This window comes from Callospermophilus lateralis, chromosome 6 (genome assembly GCF_048772815.1).
Source record: "Callospermophilus lateralis isolate mCalLat2 chromosome 6, mCalLat2.hap1, whole genome shotgun sequence".
Lineage (NCBI taxonomy): Eukaryota > Metazoa > Chordata > Mammalia > Rodentia > Sciuridae > Callospermophilus > Callospermophilus lateralis.
The window spans coordinates 153,473,120-153,487,618 of NC_135310.1; the positions used below are offsets into that span (position 1 = coordinate 153,473,120).

A 14,499-nucleotide genomic window follows, 5' to 3' on the forward strand; every position below is an offset into this window, starting at 1 on the left:
GGGTTTATTCGGTAGGAAGAAATTGGGGAGCTGTCAGAAAAAGAGGGAGATAAAAACAGGGAAGGTGGTCAAAAAAGGAAAGATAGAGCTGGGCACAGTGCACGCCTATAATCCCAGAGGCTCGGAGGCTGAGGCAGGAGGATTTCGAGTTCAAAGCCAGCCTCAGCAAGAGCTAAGCAACTCAGTGAGACCTTGTCTCTAAGTTAAATACAAAATAGGGCTGAGGATGTGACTCAGTGGTCAAGGGCCCTGAGCTCAATTCCCAGTACCAAAAAAAAAAAAAAAAAAGGAAAGGAAATGCCCACCATAACTCTCATCTTGATTCCTTCTCTCTGGTTTGACAGCAGGTATTGCCCCAATGTTGGTTAATTCTAGTGTCAACTACATTGGGCAAGGCTGAACGTTGCTTCTGGGTGTCTGAATAGAACAAAAAGTGGGGAAGGCGGGATCCCGCTGTTCCTTTGGTTTCCTGCCTGTCTTATGAGTGGGAACATCAGGCTTCTCCCCACCTTGGACTGGAATTCACACCATTGATGCCCTGGTTCTCAGGCCTTTGGACTCGGACTAGAATCACATCGCTGGCTCTCCTGGGTCTCCGGTTTGCAGACAGCAGATCCTGTGCCAACTTCTCATAATATTATTTTCCTGTATGCACACTACTCGTTCTATTTCTCTGGAGAACTCTATTCATACCACTCCCTTCTTAGGGAAAGTGACTCTTCCCACTCAATCCTACTTTCCTTCCCATCTCAACAATTCCTTTTCTCCTTCTCCCCCCACCCCATTCTGTTCTTGGCTTTTCTTTCTTCTCATTTCATAAAACTTTCCACCTACTTCTCACTTCAAGTTCTACCTGTAGCTTGACTTTATCTTTACAAATACACTGTGTTCAAAGCTGGGAGCCTTGGATATCCCCATACAGCCCCTTCTGCCATCTTGCTCATCCTCCTTCCCTGTTTCCATGAATAGCAGCACAATCCACTCCCTAAGTCATCCAAGCCACAAACTGTGTGCTTCTCTCTCATTCAAATCCATTCAATCACTACGCCCTGCAGGTTGGGTTTCCTTTATGTCATGCAAGTGCTTGCTCTTCTGTACATCCCCCTTGCTATTGCCTTCATTCGGCGGGTTCTCTTTATCTTATCAAGATGATAATTTCCCAGGTGGAATCCATGTCTTCCTGTTTACACCATGCAAACCATTTTGCACACTACTACTAGAGAGAGATGTCTTTAAAAAGAAATATGACTACTTTTATTTCCCTGATAGAAATTGTTTTATAGCTTCTGCTCTCTGTAAGACAAAGTCCAAACTCCCTCACCTGGAGAAAAAAAGTCCAACCCCTCCCTACTGTTGCGATTCATCTCTATGTGGGGCCATCTCAGGCTGCCTCAGCCTGGCTCTTTTTACATGAACTCCGCTCCTGTTGCAACCTCTCCCTGGAATCACCTTCCCTGCCAGGTCCATATAACAAAAGTTCAACTCAGAGCCACCTCCTACAAAGCCATTCCAAGTTCTCACCTGTCTCTTTGCAAGCAGAACTGATCACTCCCCAATTTGGACTGACACTTTAATCCTGTACTAACTGACACGCCAAGCTCTCCCATATGTTCTGTCATCCCCTCAACCACAACAGTGGTGTTTCATTCACCTCTGTATTCCAACACCCGGCACACATCCAGCACTTAACACACTCAGCAAATGAGCACAGTGAATTGTGGCTAGAGGAGATGGAGAAGGTCTACATGTTCACTTGAGGAACTCAGAAGGAACAGAGTCACCATCACTTTCTGAGTAGAAGTCCTATGATTAATATATATATATATATATATATATATATATATATATATATATATATATATGTATTTTTTTCTCTAGATAAGCTAGGCTTATCTAGAGAAATGCAACGTGTGCTGGTAACCCAACTCAGGTTGCATAGAACTGCCCAAGGAACATGAGTGCTTTCCCCATTTTCATGGTTATCTTATACTAATATTTTAGAATATAAATCCCTCTTGTACTCTTTTAATCTTGTGTCACTTGCCAATTTATTGACTTTCAGAACTCCAAATCTTTGCTTTTTCTGCAATAACGGAACTGAACTCTGTAAACGCTTCTTCCATGCTAGCTGGTTTGGTGGTAAGAAGTAGCGTCTCTTCCTGGGACTCTTGGCTTATCATTCTGAACTTCAGTAGTGCCCAGCAGCTAGCAGCAAGCAGCACCTTCTCTTGGAGAGCTTCCCCCAGCACACTGTCCTTGAGATGGTTTCTTTGTGGTATACTGGTGGTGAAGCTCCTTCCTGCAAGGGGCTTCTCCTAGCACTCTGTGGTGAATTCTGAGATGAGGCGCTTCCCAGGGATAGCTTCTCCCAACAAGGCAGAGACAAGATTTCTGAACAAGTCCTCGGTGACCCTCTTTGCCCACCAGTGAGCCACAATCATGCTCCCTTGAACAAGGTCTGGCTCTCAGCCCTGGTGGTGTAGAAGTTCTCCTCCTTGGGCACTTCATTTCAGTCCTACAAGTAGCGGCTACTCCATGTATCTGCTACTCTTATATGGTATACAATTCTCTTTGCTTCTTATTAGCCAATCCTCATTTACTACAAGACTCTTTATTTTTATTTTTATGTGGTGCTGAGGATCAAATCAAGTGCCTCATACGTGCCAAGCAAGAGCTCTACCACTGAGCCATAAACCCAGCCCCAACTCCAAGACTCTTAATAGTTCCTTCCAGCAAACACTGTCTGTTCAAATTACTATGTGCTCTCTATGTCTAGACTGGACTCCGACTGATGTTAAGTGCTCATTTAACCCAAGTTTTACAAGTAATTAAATATTTAATGTTCACCAACCATCCTTCTGCCATTGTCTGTTAGACATTACTCATTCTCCAGTAGACCTCAGAAATAACTCAAGCGAATAACCTTCCCTGAGTTCTTTCATACTGAAAACAAAATAGCCTATTCTCAGGGCTACTCAAAAGTCAGTTTTCTGGATCTAATGACCTTGATTCACATTTTCTTTGAATTATTAAATGTTACACTATTTTCTTCTCAAATGAAGTGTTAAAGTCCTATGATATATATTTTTTTTCCTAAATGCTTTTTTAAAAACATTAAGTCTAGCACTTTTACTAGAATACATTTTGTTCATTCTCAGTTCTCAGACATATAGTATACTCTTTATATATAATAAAACACAATAGTATATAAAATATATAAAACCTTTATCCCCCACTTTGTACATATATGTGCATATATGTTCTCAGGAAGTTTTCTTGAATTATACTGCATTATATTTATTGTTACCTGTCTTTGATTTTCTGAATCAATGATTCAATGTATGCGTTGGATTTTTTGCCTTTTTCTTTTTGACTTAAAAAATTCATGTTCAACTTGTAGTTCTCTTCGGGCACTGTTAAATCTGCTTACTCTTGTGTTCCAGTTTTCTGAAATCATTATTTATTTCTAATTCTTTCTTGAGTTATGTTACTTCATTTCTGAGTTTTTCTTATTCTCTTTTCATGTCTCATATAATTTTCTTAAAATCTTTACAGTAGCCCTGTGCCAGTTATTCACACTCATTACAACCTATTTTCCCTCCTTCTGGCTTCCCTTTCCTCAGTTTAGAATGATTAGCCCCTGCCTCTATATGGTATTAGGGAATCAAAGTCATATTACTACCACTGAGAGGCTTATAAAGTTAAGGACATAATAAAGTATATTAAAATATAAATATGTACCCAGGATTGGTGGGGCTGAGGCGGAGAAATGCAAGTTCAGCCTAGGCAACTTATTAAGACTCTGTCTCAAAAAATAAAAAGGACTGTAGATGCAGCTCAGTGGTTCAATTCTAAATATATATATATATATATATATATATATATATATATACATATTATATTATATATGTATACATGTATGTATGTGTGCTTGTGTGTGTGTGTGTGTATGAAATATTAAGTCTAGCAATTCTGGTAGAATACACTCTTTTGGGGGCAGGGGGATAAGAGTTATCCCGCATGGGCTAAGGTACTGAGAGAGGGCACCAAAGTTCTGGGCCATGGTCTTTTCCCAGCAAGATAAAGGGAAAGGGAAAGGCTGAGGCAGTGGTTTGGGGAAAGGCACATCTGCGGAAACGGGAGGCGGCCCGACAGCAGGAGGAAAGCATGTACAGAACCGCGCTGCTCGGGCACTTAAATCAGCACAATCCTTCTTTTTTCAGTTGAAAATGTCCGCATTGAGACATTCCATCTTACATACGTCTCAGTTGAGTGCGGCTTTGGATCTATCATCTAAGGGCACAAACACGGCATCCTTGGGACAAACCGTGAACTGGCGCGGACCACACACTCTGGGCGTCGCAGAACAGGCGGCGTCCGCCCGGGACCTCTGCGGGAAACCCTCCTTGCCCTCGCAGTCTTCCCGGAAGGACCTCGGCCCATCCCCACAGAAACGTCTAGAAACGCCTCCACTTGGATGCCATTAACATCACAAAGCGCAGCGCGAACCAAAGAGCAGGGCGACCACCGGGTTGCAGCTACTGAGGGGACACCGCCCCCGCTCCTCCCGGCGGCCTCCGAGGGGCGGGGTTTCCGCTTCCGGCGGCGGATTGTTGACGCCTGCGGTGCTGCGGTGGCGACGGCGCCGTTGGGGAGGGGCCACTGGGGGAGGGAAAGGCTCAGTGACAGGTACCGCGGAGGGTGCTGCTGAGGCGACGATGGCAGAGGGGCCCGAAGAAGCCCGAGGCCGCCCTCCCGGGCAGGAGGAAGGCGGAGGAGACCACGAGCCGGTCCCCGCCCCGAGTGCCCCCCCCGCCGCCGCCGCCGCCGCCGCCCCCGGCTCCCGGGACGGGCCGCAGGCCGAGCCTCAGGCCCCGGGCCGGCCTCCAACCCCGGGCCCCGAGTCCGCCGCCGCAGAGGAGTCGGAGCCGCCGCGCGAGCCCCGGAATCGCAGGGAGGCGGCCGCGGGGCCGCCGGAGCCGGCGAGCTGCGAAGCGCCCGAGACCGCGGCGTCCCGGGAGAGATCGGCGCGGCTGAGCGCCCGCGAGTACTCGCGGCAGGTGCACGAGTGGCTGTGGCAGTCGTACTGCGGCTACCTGACCTGGCACAGCGGCCTGGCCGCCTTCCCCGCCTACTGCGGCCCTCAGCCGCCGCCCAGCTACCCCGCGACCGGCGCCACCTCCCCGGCCGCCGCGCCGCAGCTCGGCTACTACAACCCCTTCTACTTCCTGGGCGCCGGGGCCGCGGGGCCCGAGGCGGCGGCGGCGGCGGCGGCGGCAGCGGGCATCGCCACCCCGGCTCCGGTTGCGGGCTTGGGGCCGCGGGTTGCTCCCGTGCCTGGGACGGTCCGGGCGACACCGGTGACAAGAGTAGGAACCGCGGTGCCTGCGCGGACGGCGAGCGACGCCGCGCGGCAGGCCGGTGAGAGGCGCGGGGTTGTGGGCCGCCCGGGGTCGTGGGCCGCGGTGCCCGGCGCCCGAACGGGTTCCCTCACCCGGGGCCACGGCGCCCCGCGCGCAGCGAATCCCTCGCTCGTAGGCCGCTGCGCTCAGCCGCAGCCCCCGAGGGGGAGACCCTTGGCCCGACGGCCGGCCTGGGCCCCCGATGGCGGGACCGCGCGTCGGGGAGGGTCGCAGACAGAGAGGGGGGGATGACTTCGGGCCTGGCCTACTGACCCAAGGCCCTGTGCACCTCGGGGTGGACTAGAATACGGCTTGTTCGTTAAAGCGAATCCTGTGCATGGCCGAGCACTGGTTGATGCCAGAACACGACCCCCGACAGAATTAGGTTGGGAGGTTGATATCATGTTTTTTTTGTTGTTGTTGTTTTGTTTTTATTTTTCAATAGAAAGTAAAACTAAATGAAGGTAGCATGTGGGATATAGGGATTTACTTTATACTAGCTGTCCATTCTTAACCTTGATTTTTACTACAAGTGTTAGATTTTGTTTCCTGTATGTGATCATCTAGTTCTTCTAGTCCCTGGTGCAATGTATTGGGCACTCTAGTCATTAGCTAAGAAATCAAATTTTAAACATTAAGGTGAAAGCAAATTGTAAGCTAACTAGTCTTATATAAATACTCTCTAAATAGTTGTTATATTTAATAGTACCCTTATGGAATCAATACCTGATAATTGCTTCAGGTTATATATTTTTTAGAATTATTAAGTTGTGCCCTGACTTTGCTTTTCCCCCTCATTATCTGACTTTGGTTCTCAGGTATGAAGTGATTGGGTTTCCTAACTTGTTTTCTTTTTTTAATTTGCAGGCAGAGAGTATGTTATTCCATCCTTGGCCCACAGATTTATGGCAGAGATGGTGGATTTCTTTATTCTCTTCTTTATAAAAGCAACCATTGTCTTAACCATTATGCACCTCAGTGGAATAAAGTAAGTGAAGGACGTTTGTAGAAAGGTTTTAGTTCTATTTTAGAGTCCCTTTGTTAAGTTCTGTTCAAGCCTGCAAGTGGCTATGTGGGTAATAGGTGTGCCATGGTCATGATTTCTTTATAAGAGCTTTGTTAGAGTTATTGTTTTTTGTTGGTGGTGGTGGTGGTAGTTTTAAAGAAATACCTATAAAGAAGAAAAAAATTTTAATAAACTTCTTTTAAAATTTGTGGTAATTTCACTGTTCAAAAGAAGGTAAAAGAACCTTCCAAATCTCATTTGTTCAACTATTCTCTTAGGCCAGGAACTAATTTTCCTCTTACTATCCTGTGGAGTCTCCATAGATAAAGACATGAAGAGAACTGGCAGGTGACTATTAATAATAAACTAGTGACATTTCCAGATGGGATTGCTCATACTATCAGACAGATGCCGAGTGAACTGCCAAGCGAGGCATTTACTCATAATAATCATAACAGCAGTTACCACTTGCTAAACACTGAGGCACTGAGCTTACCTTTACAGGTTATAGACTGAAATTTGGGCTTATGAGAAGTTAAACCTAGAACTTAGTCATGAAAGTTAGCTCAATGTGAACCTGAGTGTTACTGTGCTTCCTCCTTTTCCCTCCTCCTCACAAAACCACCCAATGCCAACTCCTCTGTGTCTAGTTTCTCCTGGATAGCTTGAGCCTGGACCGTTGCCTCCTCAGTGCCAGCTGCTTTGCCTCATTATGGTTTCTCCTTACTCTAGTCACTGTCATCTCTTGCTTTGATCATAGCCAGTCTCTTGTTTTATCTCAACTGAACCTCCTATGTAAAACCAAAGTGATCATAAATTCTGATTCTGCACTCCCCTGCCTTAAAACCCTTTACTTGTTTCTCTTCACCAAGATGAAGTCTGAATTTCTTCATGTGATTTAACACATGCTCTTATTTCTTAATTACTGTCACTTCTCATACTTAATATCTGAGCCATTTCAAACTGCTTATAACTTCCATCACACACTGTCTTGCTCCACGGCTTTCTCTCCTACTGTTCACTTTCCCTGGAACTTTCTTCCACCTTAGTCTGGCTAACTTCTTTTCATCCTTCAGATCCTAGCTTACTTGTCATTCACAAGGTTAAGTGTAACTGAAATGTTTCCCTGGTATTTGTGGTTCCCTATTACAGCTGGCTTCCTGCTTTGTCATTATTATTACTTATTGTTGTTTCCCTTTTTGGGTTGAATCTCCCTGAAAATAGACACATTTCAAATTATAATTGTATCCCCAGGGCTTGCACAGTATTCACTCATTGTTTTATTTTTTGTAGTGCTGGGGATTGAACCCAGGCCCTTGCTCGTACTAGGGAAGTGCTTTAGCTACTGAGCTATCTCCAGCCCAGTGCATAGCACATGTGGCAGGAACATGCTCCTCCACCCAGCCGTGCCTATTTGTTGAATAAGCTAGTAAATGTTTTGTGCAACTAGATGATTGGGACCCTAAAGTTTAGCTTAGAATTTCATTTAAAATTTATGATTTAACAGCTGAACACCATGTTGTACACCTATAATCCCAGCGATTTAGGAGGCTGAGACAGGAGGATTACAAGTTTGAGCAGCCTCGGCAGTATAGACCCTATCTCAAAAATTCAAGAAAAGGACTGGGGATCTAGCTCAGTGCCAAAGTGTCGTTGGGTTCAATCCTCAGTACCACAAAAACAAAACAAAACCATAACTGTTCTTGTAACTAATTCTGAATAACCCCAAATTATTATTTTGTGTAGGGATATCTCTAAGTTTGCTATGCATTATATAATAGAAGAAATAGATGAAGATACATCAATGGAAGATTTGCAGAAAATGATGGTTGTGGCACTTATATACAGATTATTAGTTTGTTTCTATGAGGTAAGTTACTGCAGCAAATAATTTTTTTAAAAATCAATCTTTAGATGATCAGCCTTAGAATTGGAAATTTATAATTAATCATTATTTTTCAAGTATTTTTCTGTTTTTTCCACATTTTCTTTAGGTAAAAAAACAACTTTTAGAAATTGTTTAGAAGGGAGATGCCGCAGTCTCTCGGCTGGGCACAAATCACGAGTCTCCACACAGCTTGTAGATTCAAACAGCAATTCTTTATTCCCGAACTCACACCGGCCGTTTACAAACACGCTCTGGGGGAATCCACGTTCTCTGCCCAAATCCACTCCGTTCTAAATCCACACCGCATGGGCTTCTGTCTCTCAAAAAATACTGTCTGACCCTAAGCACTCAAGAGGAACTCAGCAGCAGGATACGCCCTATTCCAAAAGAGGAACACCCTAATCTCCTATTACTAAACCGCCCTATTCTAAAGGGGAAACACCCTACTCTCCTATTATGCTAAACTGCCCTATTCTAAAGGGGGAACACCCTAAACACGGATCCTGCCCTGGTCCTTGAGCAAGGAAACCTTTCAGAAGTCCTTCCACTAGACAGCATGGGAGTAAGCTGGCAAGGAATTTGTCATACCTACTTGGCTGATGGCTCCCAGCAGGGAGACATTTTATAATTTCTTTGTAGTGTTTTTCAGTCTTAAAAATAAAATTCCACTCATAAAAATACTGTGACCAATAAATATACTTGTAGGTTGGTTGGTTGAGGACATTTGGGAGTATTTTTCCTTGGGAACAACTTACTAAAAAATATAATGGGTCATAGAGAAATATTAAATATATTGTAGTGTTGCACATATTAAGAGACCACAGAAATAAATGGCTATCCTTTGAGTATTTTTTAAGTTGAAAATTTTAAAACATGAAGTAATAGGAAACTTATCTTTAAAATTGGTATAGTTGAACCAATAAATTATTTTTTAATTTTCCTTCTTTCCTTAGATAATTTGCATTTGGGGAGCAGGTGGAGCTACCCCTGGGAAGTTCCTGCTAGGGCTTCGAGTTGTGACATGTGATACATCAGTGCTTATTGCTCCAAGTCGAGTTTTAGTGATTCCTTCCTCAAATGTTAGCATTACAACGTAAGTCCTTTTCTTAGCTTCATCTACTATATATTTGGGAAAGTGTATATTTTAGGTATATTTTTGCACTGCATAATGTTTTGGTCAAGGATAGACCACATACATCACAGTGGTCTCATAAGATTATATTGACTAATGTCTTTGTGTGGGAATCTTAGTTTTGTATAGTACATTTAAGATTTTTATGTAGTGAACAAAATCACATAATGATACATTTCTCAATGTGTCCCTTATGTGACATAGGACTGTATTGAATATGGCATAAGTTATAATGCTTGTTATAATATTTTTAGAATATTGAATTTAGATTATTCTCACTCTTTTCTTTATGACATATACTGCAATTATTAAAGGGTTTATGAACTTTTTTTGATTGTTTCTTCTTCAGTATACATATTCAAGATCATTTTTATAAATCACAATAATAAGATTATTTAGGTGTTGATGCTGTACCAATCCTCAGGGCCCAGCTTTATAATTCCCTAGGTCTGGGATATTTGGTCAGTTACTACTCTGTCTTGAGCCACCATTATATCTCCTCTTGAATAGGCTAAGAGTTTGATGATATGCATAATACAAGCACATATCCTGTTGCTCTCAAATGCCAGAGCTTGTAATACCTCCAGGCCCCTAGTAGTTGGTGTCTAGCTTCCAGGGAGGGCACCTAGTGGCAATGTGAGTGGTAAAGGTGAGTGGGTGGTAATCAGTTGAGCCAAATAAAATCTAGCTGTAATTATTGCCAGAATGAGTGACACCTGGATTGTTATAAAAGAAAATGGGTAAGAGTCAAAAATGGCTAATACTTATCAAACAGTTATACCAGGCACTGTAAAGTGACATGTGCATTAACTAATTTAATCCCTAGAGCCTTGTAAGATAGATATTTTTTGCAGATGTGCGACACAACCAGAAATTAAAAGATGGATTTGGAAACAACTAATCTGCATTCAGTCTACTCTTTTAGCTGTTGCTTTTTTTTTTTTTTTTTTCCCTTTTGGTAACAATACAGTGCACAAAGGGCAGAGATCTAATATTAGTAGGATAATTCTTCATTCTGATGTTTGTTGTTGATGCACTTTTTACAGCTTTCCTACAAAGGAGAGAGGGGATGAAAGACTAGACAACAATCTTAAAATGCTTGCACTTCATGTAAGATAGAGAATGTGACATTAAGCATTCAGTTTAGAAGGAAAGTTTAGAAGGAAACACGTGGTAATAAAAGGGACTATGGGCCCAGCATGGTGACACACACCTTAATCCCTGTGACTTGGGAGGCTGAGGCAGGAGGATCTAAGTTCAAAGCCAGCTTCAGCAACTTGGTAAGATCGTGTCTCAAAAAATAAAAAGGGCTAGGGATGTAGCTCATTGGTTAAGCACCCCTGGGTTCAATCTCTGGTACCAAAACCAAAAAAGATGTGACTATGGAAAAGGTAAGCCAGGAACAGTATTCTTCCAGAAAAAAATACTAAAATATACTGTAAACCCTTAGTTCATATTCTGAGATTTTTATTTTTATTTTTTTTAGTTGTTGATGGACCTTTATTTTATTCATTTATTTATATGCGGTGCTGAGAATCAAACCTAGTGCCCCACACATGCTAGGCAAGGAAGCGCTCTGCCACTGAGCCATAGTCCAGCCCATCTGAGATGTTTTTCTTATGAAAGTTCTAAGTCTTATGTTGATGAACTCTTTGGAAAGAGCCCAGTAGTTTGGTCATGATATATTTACTTGAAAATAACACATCAAAGGTAAAAATTCTCTTAATTACATATTGACTGAAGTACGACTTGAACTTGGGTAGGATACCACTCATCTGTATGTAGTCATCTATACCTTGATATTTTTGCTTTAATTTTTTAGGTCCACCATACGAGCTCTGATCAAGAATTTTTCTATTGCCTCTTTTTTCCCTGCTTTCATCACACTGCTGTTTTTTCAGCATAATCGAACAGCCTATGACATTGTAGCAGGAACCATTGTGGTAAAAAGAAATGGGGTCAGATGATGTCCCAGAAAACCCTGAATTCCACTCTTTGGAATAATGACAAGACTAAATTATGTGTCAAGGCCATCAGTATCCCTGGGTAAAATTGATTTAGAAATTAAAGCAGTCACTTCAGTGTGATGCAGGTGACTGTTTTGAAAGTATTGATTTTACTTGAATGCCAAAGAACTTTTCCAGAAGAAAAACATATTAAATTCAAGTGTTAAAAAATTTTTAGATCAACAAGAAGGCCAGTGGTTTCATAATCAACAACGGACAATATATACTTTCTTTTTAGATCTAAGGCATTAGAATTTGTTGAAAGCATTTTCAGCTTTGAAATCTCCAAATGAAACTTTAAAATTTTTATTTTGGTTTATCCCAAAATGATGGAAGAAGTCCAGTTGTGTTTTGTAAACACCTACTTAGTTTATCTTTTAGTTAACACTTCTTGGGGAAATGGTTCTTTGTTTTGGTGTGGGAAGGGAGGGAGTGAGAACACAAATTGGCTCTTCACTCACCTCCCTTGTCAGCAGGTGTTGAGTCAGCTGCAGTGTTTTTGAAAGGGGCAAGTGAGGCAGGCCTAGCAGTTCCTTGCCTGAAGTTTCCAGTCTGCTGCAGTTCACTGCAGTAAAGGTGTAACTCTGCAACTATTCTTAATGCTTAAACATGTGTTTAGGGGCAAATTTTTCATAATGATGAAAAAGTATTAAGTCGTATTGCTATATTATCACTGATTTTTTTTTTAAATGAGAAAAGGTAAGTTAGTGATTGTTTATAAGGGCAGGGGGTGTAAATTTTCACTGTAAATTTAAAACATACAGTTCATGTGCAAGTATTTTCAGTGCGCCCCAAAACTCACTACGACTATGTGGGGAAAACTTCTATCAAAATGTTGCATATTTACTATAAAATTTGTGTGCAGCATGAAGAAAGTATTAATGCTTTTCAGTGTTGTGAGTGTAATTTATATTTATATACTACATACTCACATAGTAGTAGTTCCTTTCCTCTTCTTATATAGTTCCATGACTGTTGAGACATCAAGAATTAAATAAATCACCTTAGTTATTTCATGAGTAACTCTAAATGCCAGTAGCCTGTGAAATGCTAGCAATTTTCCCATCCTGAACTATTCTCTCCAAAGCAAGGGAGACCGTCATCTCCAGACATCATTTCAGCTGCTTTCAGCTCATTTTGGGCCTGCTTGGGATGGAGTTGTAGGGGAAATGTGAAGCAAAATAATACTTTCTGTATTGCCATTTTACTTTACTCTTCTGAAGCAAAGTCATGGGGTTTTGTCCATGTTTGTGTGTGCTTTTGTTGTGTGTTCCAGTTAGCTGTGTTGAGAGAGATACCCGAACTATTTATAATTTTTTGATTCTTAGTCATTTTCTCCAACTCTGACACTATTTTCCAAAAAACACTAAACTGTACTGTACAGTTTAAAATTAGACTGCTTAAGGGATCAGTCTAGGCTTTGTTCTTGGTATTAAATTTATAGCAAACCCAAGACATGTCTGTTATCACTGTTCAATTTTTAAAGTAGATTTTTCTTTTGATATTTAAAACTGTGAAAGTAACATTTAATGTGTGTAGAAACTCTGACAGTGTCCTTAGTAATATGTGTTTATTGTAAAACTTAACAAGATTTATTAGTTAAGTGTGTACAAGTACTAAATAGATGATTCACTTGTAACCTCTGCGAAGGTTGTTTTATGGCTCTTCACAGGAAAAAGAAAACAAAAAATCTTTTATTTGTATTGAAAATTGGGAAAATGTTATACAAACTTAAAATAGTATAGACACTACTGTTGTCACTGATTGGGGAATTCAAGTTTAAATGTCCTTCAGTTGTAACGGTGGAATATATCTTTGACTTGGAATTTCTACTGAAATAAGTTGTCATCAAGGCTTTTTATTTATACAAAAAAAAAATAGTTCAGTTTAATTAGCTATGTTTAGAGAAGTACAATTTGCTGTAAGTGTGGACTCAAGTTATACCTTGTATTCCCATAGGATACACATTAAGTCTTACTTTGCCTTTACAACAAAACCAAAGTCTGTTTCTACTTATGAATTCAGTGCTTAGAGGAAGTACTTTTTCATTCCCAGAGTTGAAAAATGTGACAAAACAATGGGGAAAAAAGAGAACATGGCCCAGTGCCCATTTTCCCTTGTGGCTATGAGGTGGACTCTCCCTTTCAGGAAACCTTTCTATTTGGTATATTTCACTTATATAAGTGATATTGGCTCTTTTCTGTGTCAAAATCTAATTCTCAAGTTGAAACTCTAGCCTAAAAAGGCAAAAAAAAAAAAAAAAAAAAAAGATTCTTAGTACAAACATTATTTGTTAAGTATCCTGGAATGGCTAGTCTGGCAGGCTGACCACTGTTCATGTTGAGAGGCAGAAGCTGGGCTCTGGGTACACAGTGCCGAGTAGTAGCCTTACTTTACAAAGACCACTCTATAAAAAAAAGAAAGCAAGCCTGCACGTTTGGATGAAAAGTCTTTACTTGCCAGTATTATGAGAAAGTGTGGCCCAACTCCGTTAGCACTGTTTCAGTAAATCTACCTTAATGTTCACCTTCCATCACTCAACGTGTTTAGGATTGGGGGGAAAAAGACATTCTATTTGAGGGCCACTTGTCTAATGTTTTAATGTCTTAAAATGCTAGCAAAATTTAACTCCTACATTAAAAGGATTTGTTCTTGTCAGTGATTTGAGTGCTTTGCTTACACATAAAAATTTATACTTGGGAATATAAAGGGATTTTTTGAGGGTGGTGTAGTATTGAATGTTTTCATTCTACATTTAGCCCTATTAAAAGAGGCTATTGTTTCTTCAAAGAATGTGCCCAAATAAAAGTATTCCTAAAATCTAGGAAGTACCATGTTTAAATTCTTGCCACCCCCCCCCCAGTACGAAAGGCCAAAGTCTTCACAACGTGTGCTTGCATGAGTGATGTTCCTCATTTCAAACAGTATGTGCACATTATAGTAGGATTTGACCTGCAGTTTCTGATGTCCGACCAATAAATAAAATCCATCATTTTATTTTTTTAATAATTTGTATGCCACCAGTTTGTATTATTTTTCTCAATAAATACTTAATGTCACCAGTG

General features: G+C 41.5%; 1 protein-coding gene across 1 annotated transcript; it reads left to right on the plus strand.

Annotated features, from left to right (window-relative positions):
* Positions 1-4,622: 4,622 nt before the first annotated feature.
* On the plus strand, positions 4,623-14,499 carry Fam8a1 (family with sequence similarity 8 member A1). The gene is made up of 5 exons (XM_076859240.1): positions 4,623-5,421; positions 6,270-6,390; positions 8,155-8,278; positions 9,250-9,389; positions 11,251-14,499. The coding sequence occupies exons 1-5, from the start codon at positions 4,719-4,721 to the stop codon at positions 11,393-11,395; spliced, it is 1,233 nt and encodes a 410-aa protein (XP_076715355.1). The 5' UTR covers positions 4,623-4,718; the 3' UTR covers positions 11,396-14,499.

Excerpts from the sequence above, each read along its gene's own strand:
- Fam8a1 (XM_076859240.1), top strand. The coding sequence starts at position 4,719 with ATGGCAGAGGGGCCCGAAGAAGCCCGAGGCCGCCCTCCCGGGCAGGAG. Across the intron at positions 8,279-9,249 it reads TATTAGTTTGTTTCTATGAG|ATAATTTGCATTTGGGGAGC; the intron begins GTAAGTTACTGC and ends TTCTTTCCTTAG. Across the intron at positions 9,390-11,250 it reads TCAAATGTTAGCATTACAAC|GTCCACCATACGAGCTCTGA; the intron begins GTAAGTCCTTTT and ends TTAATTTTTTAG.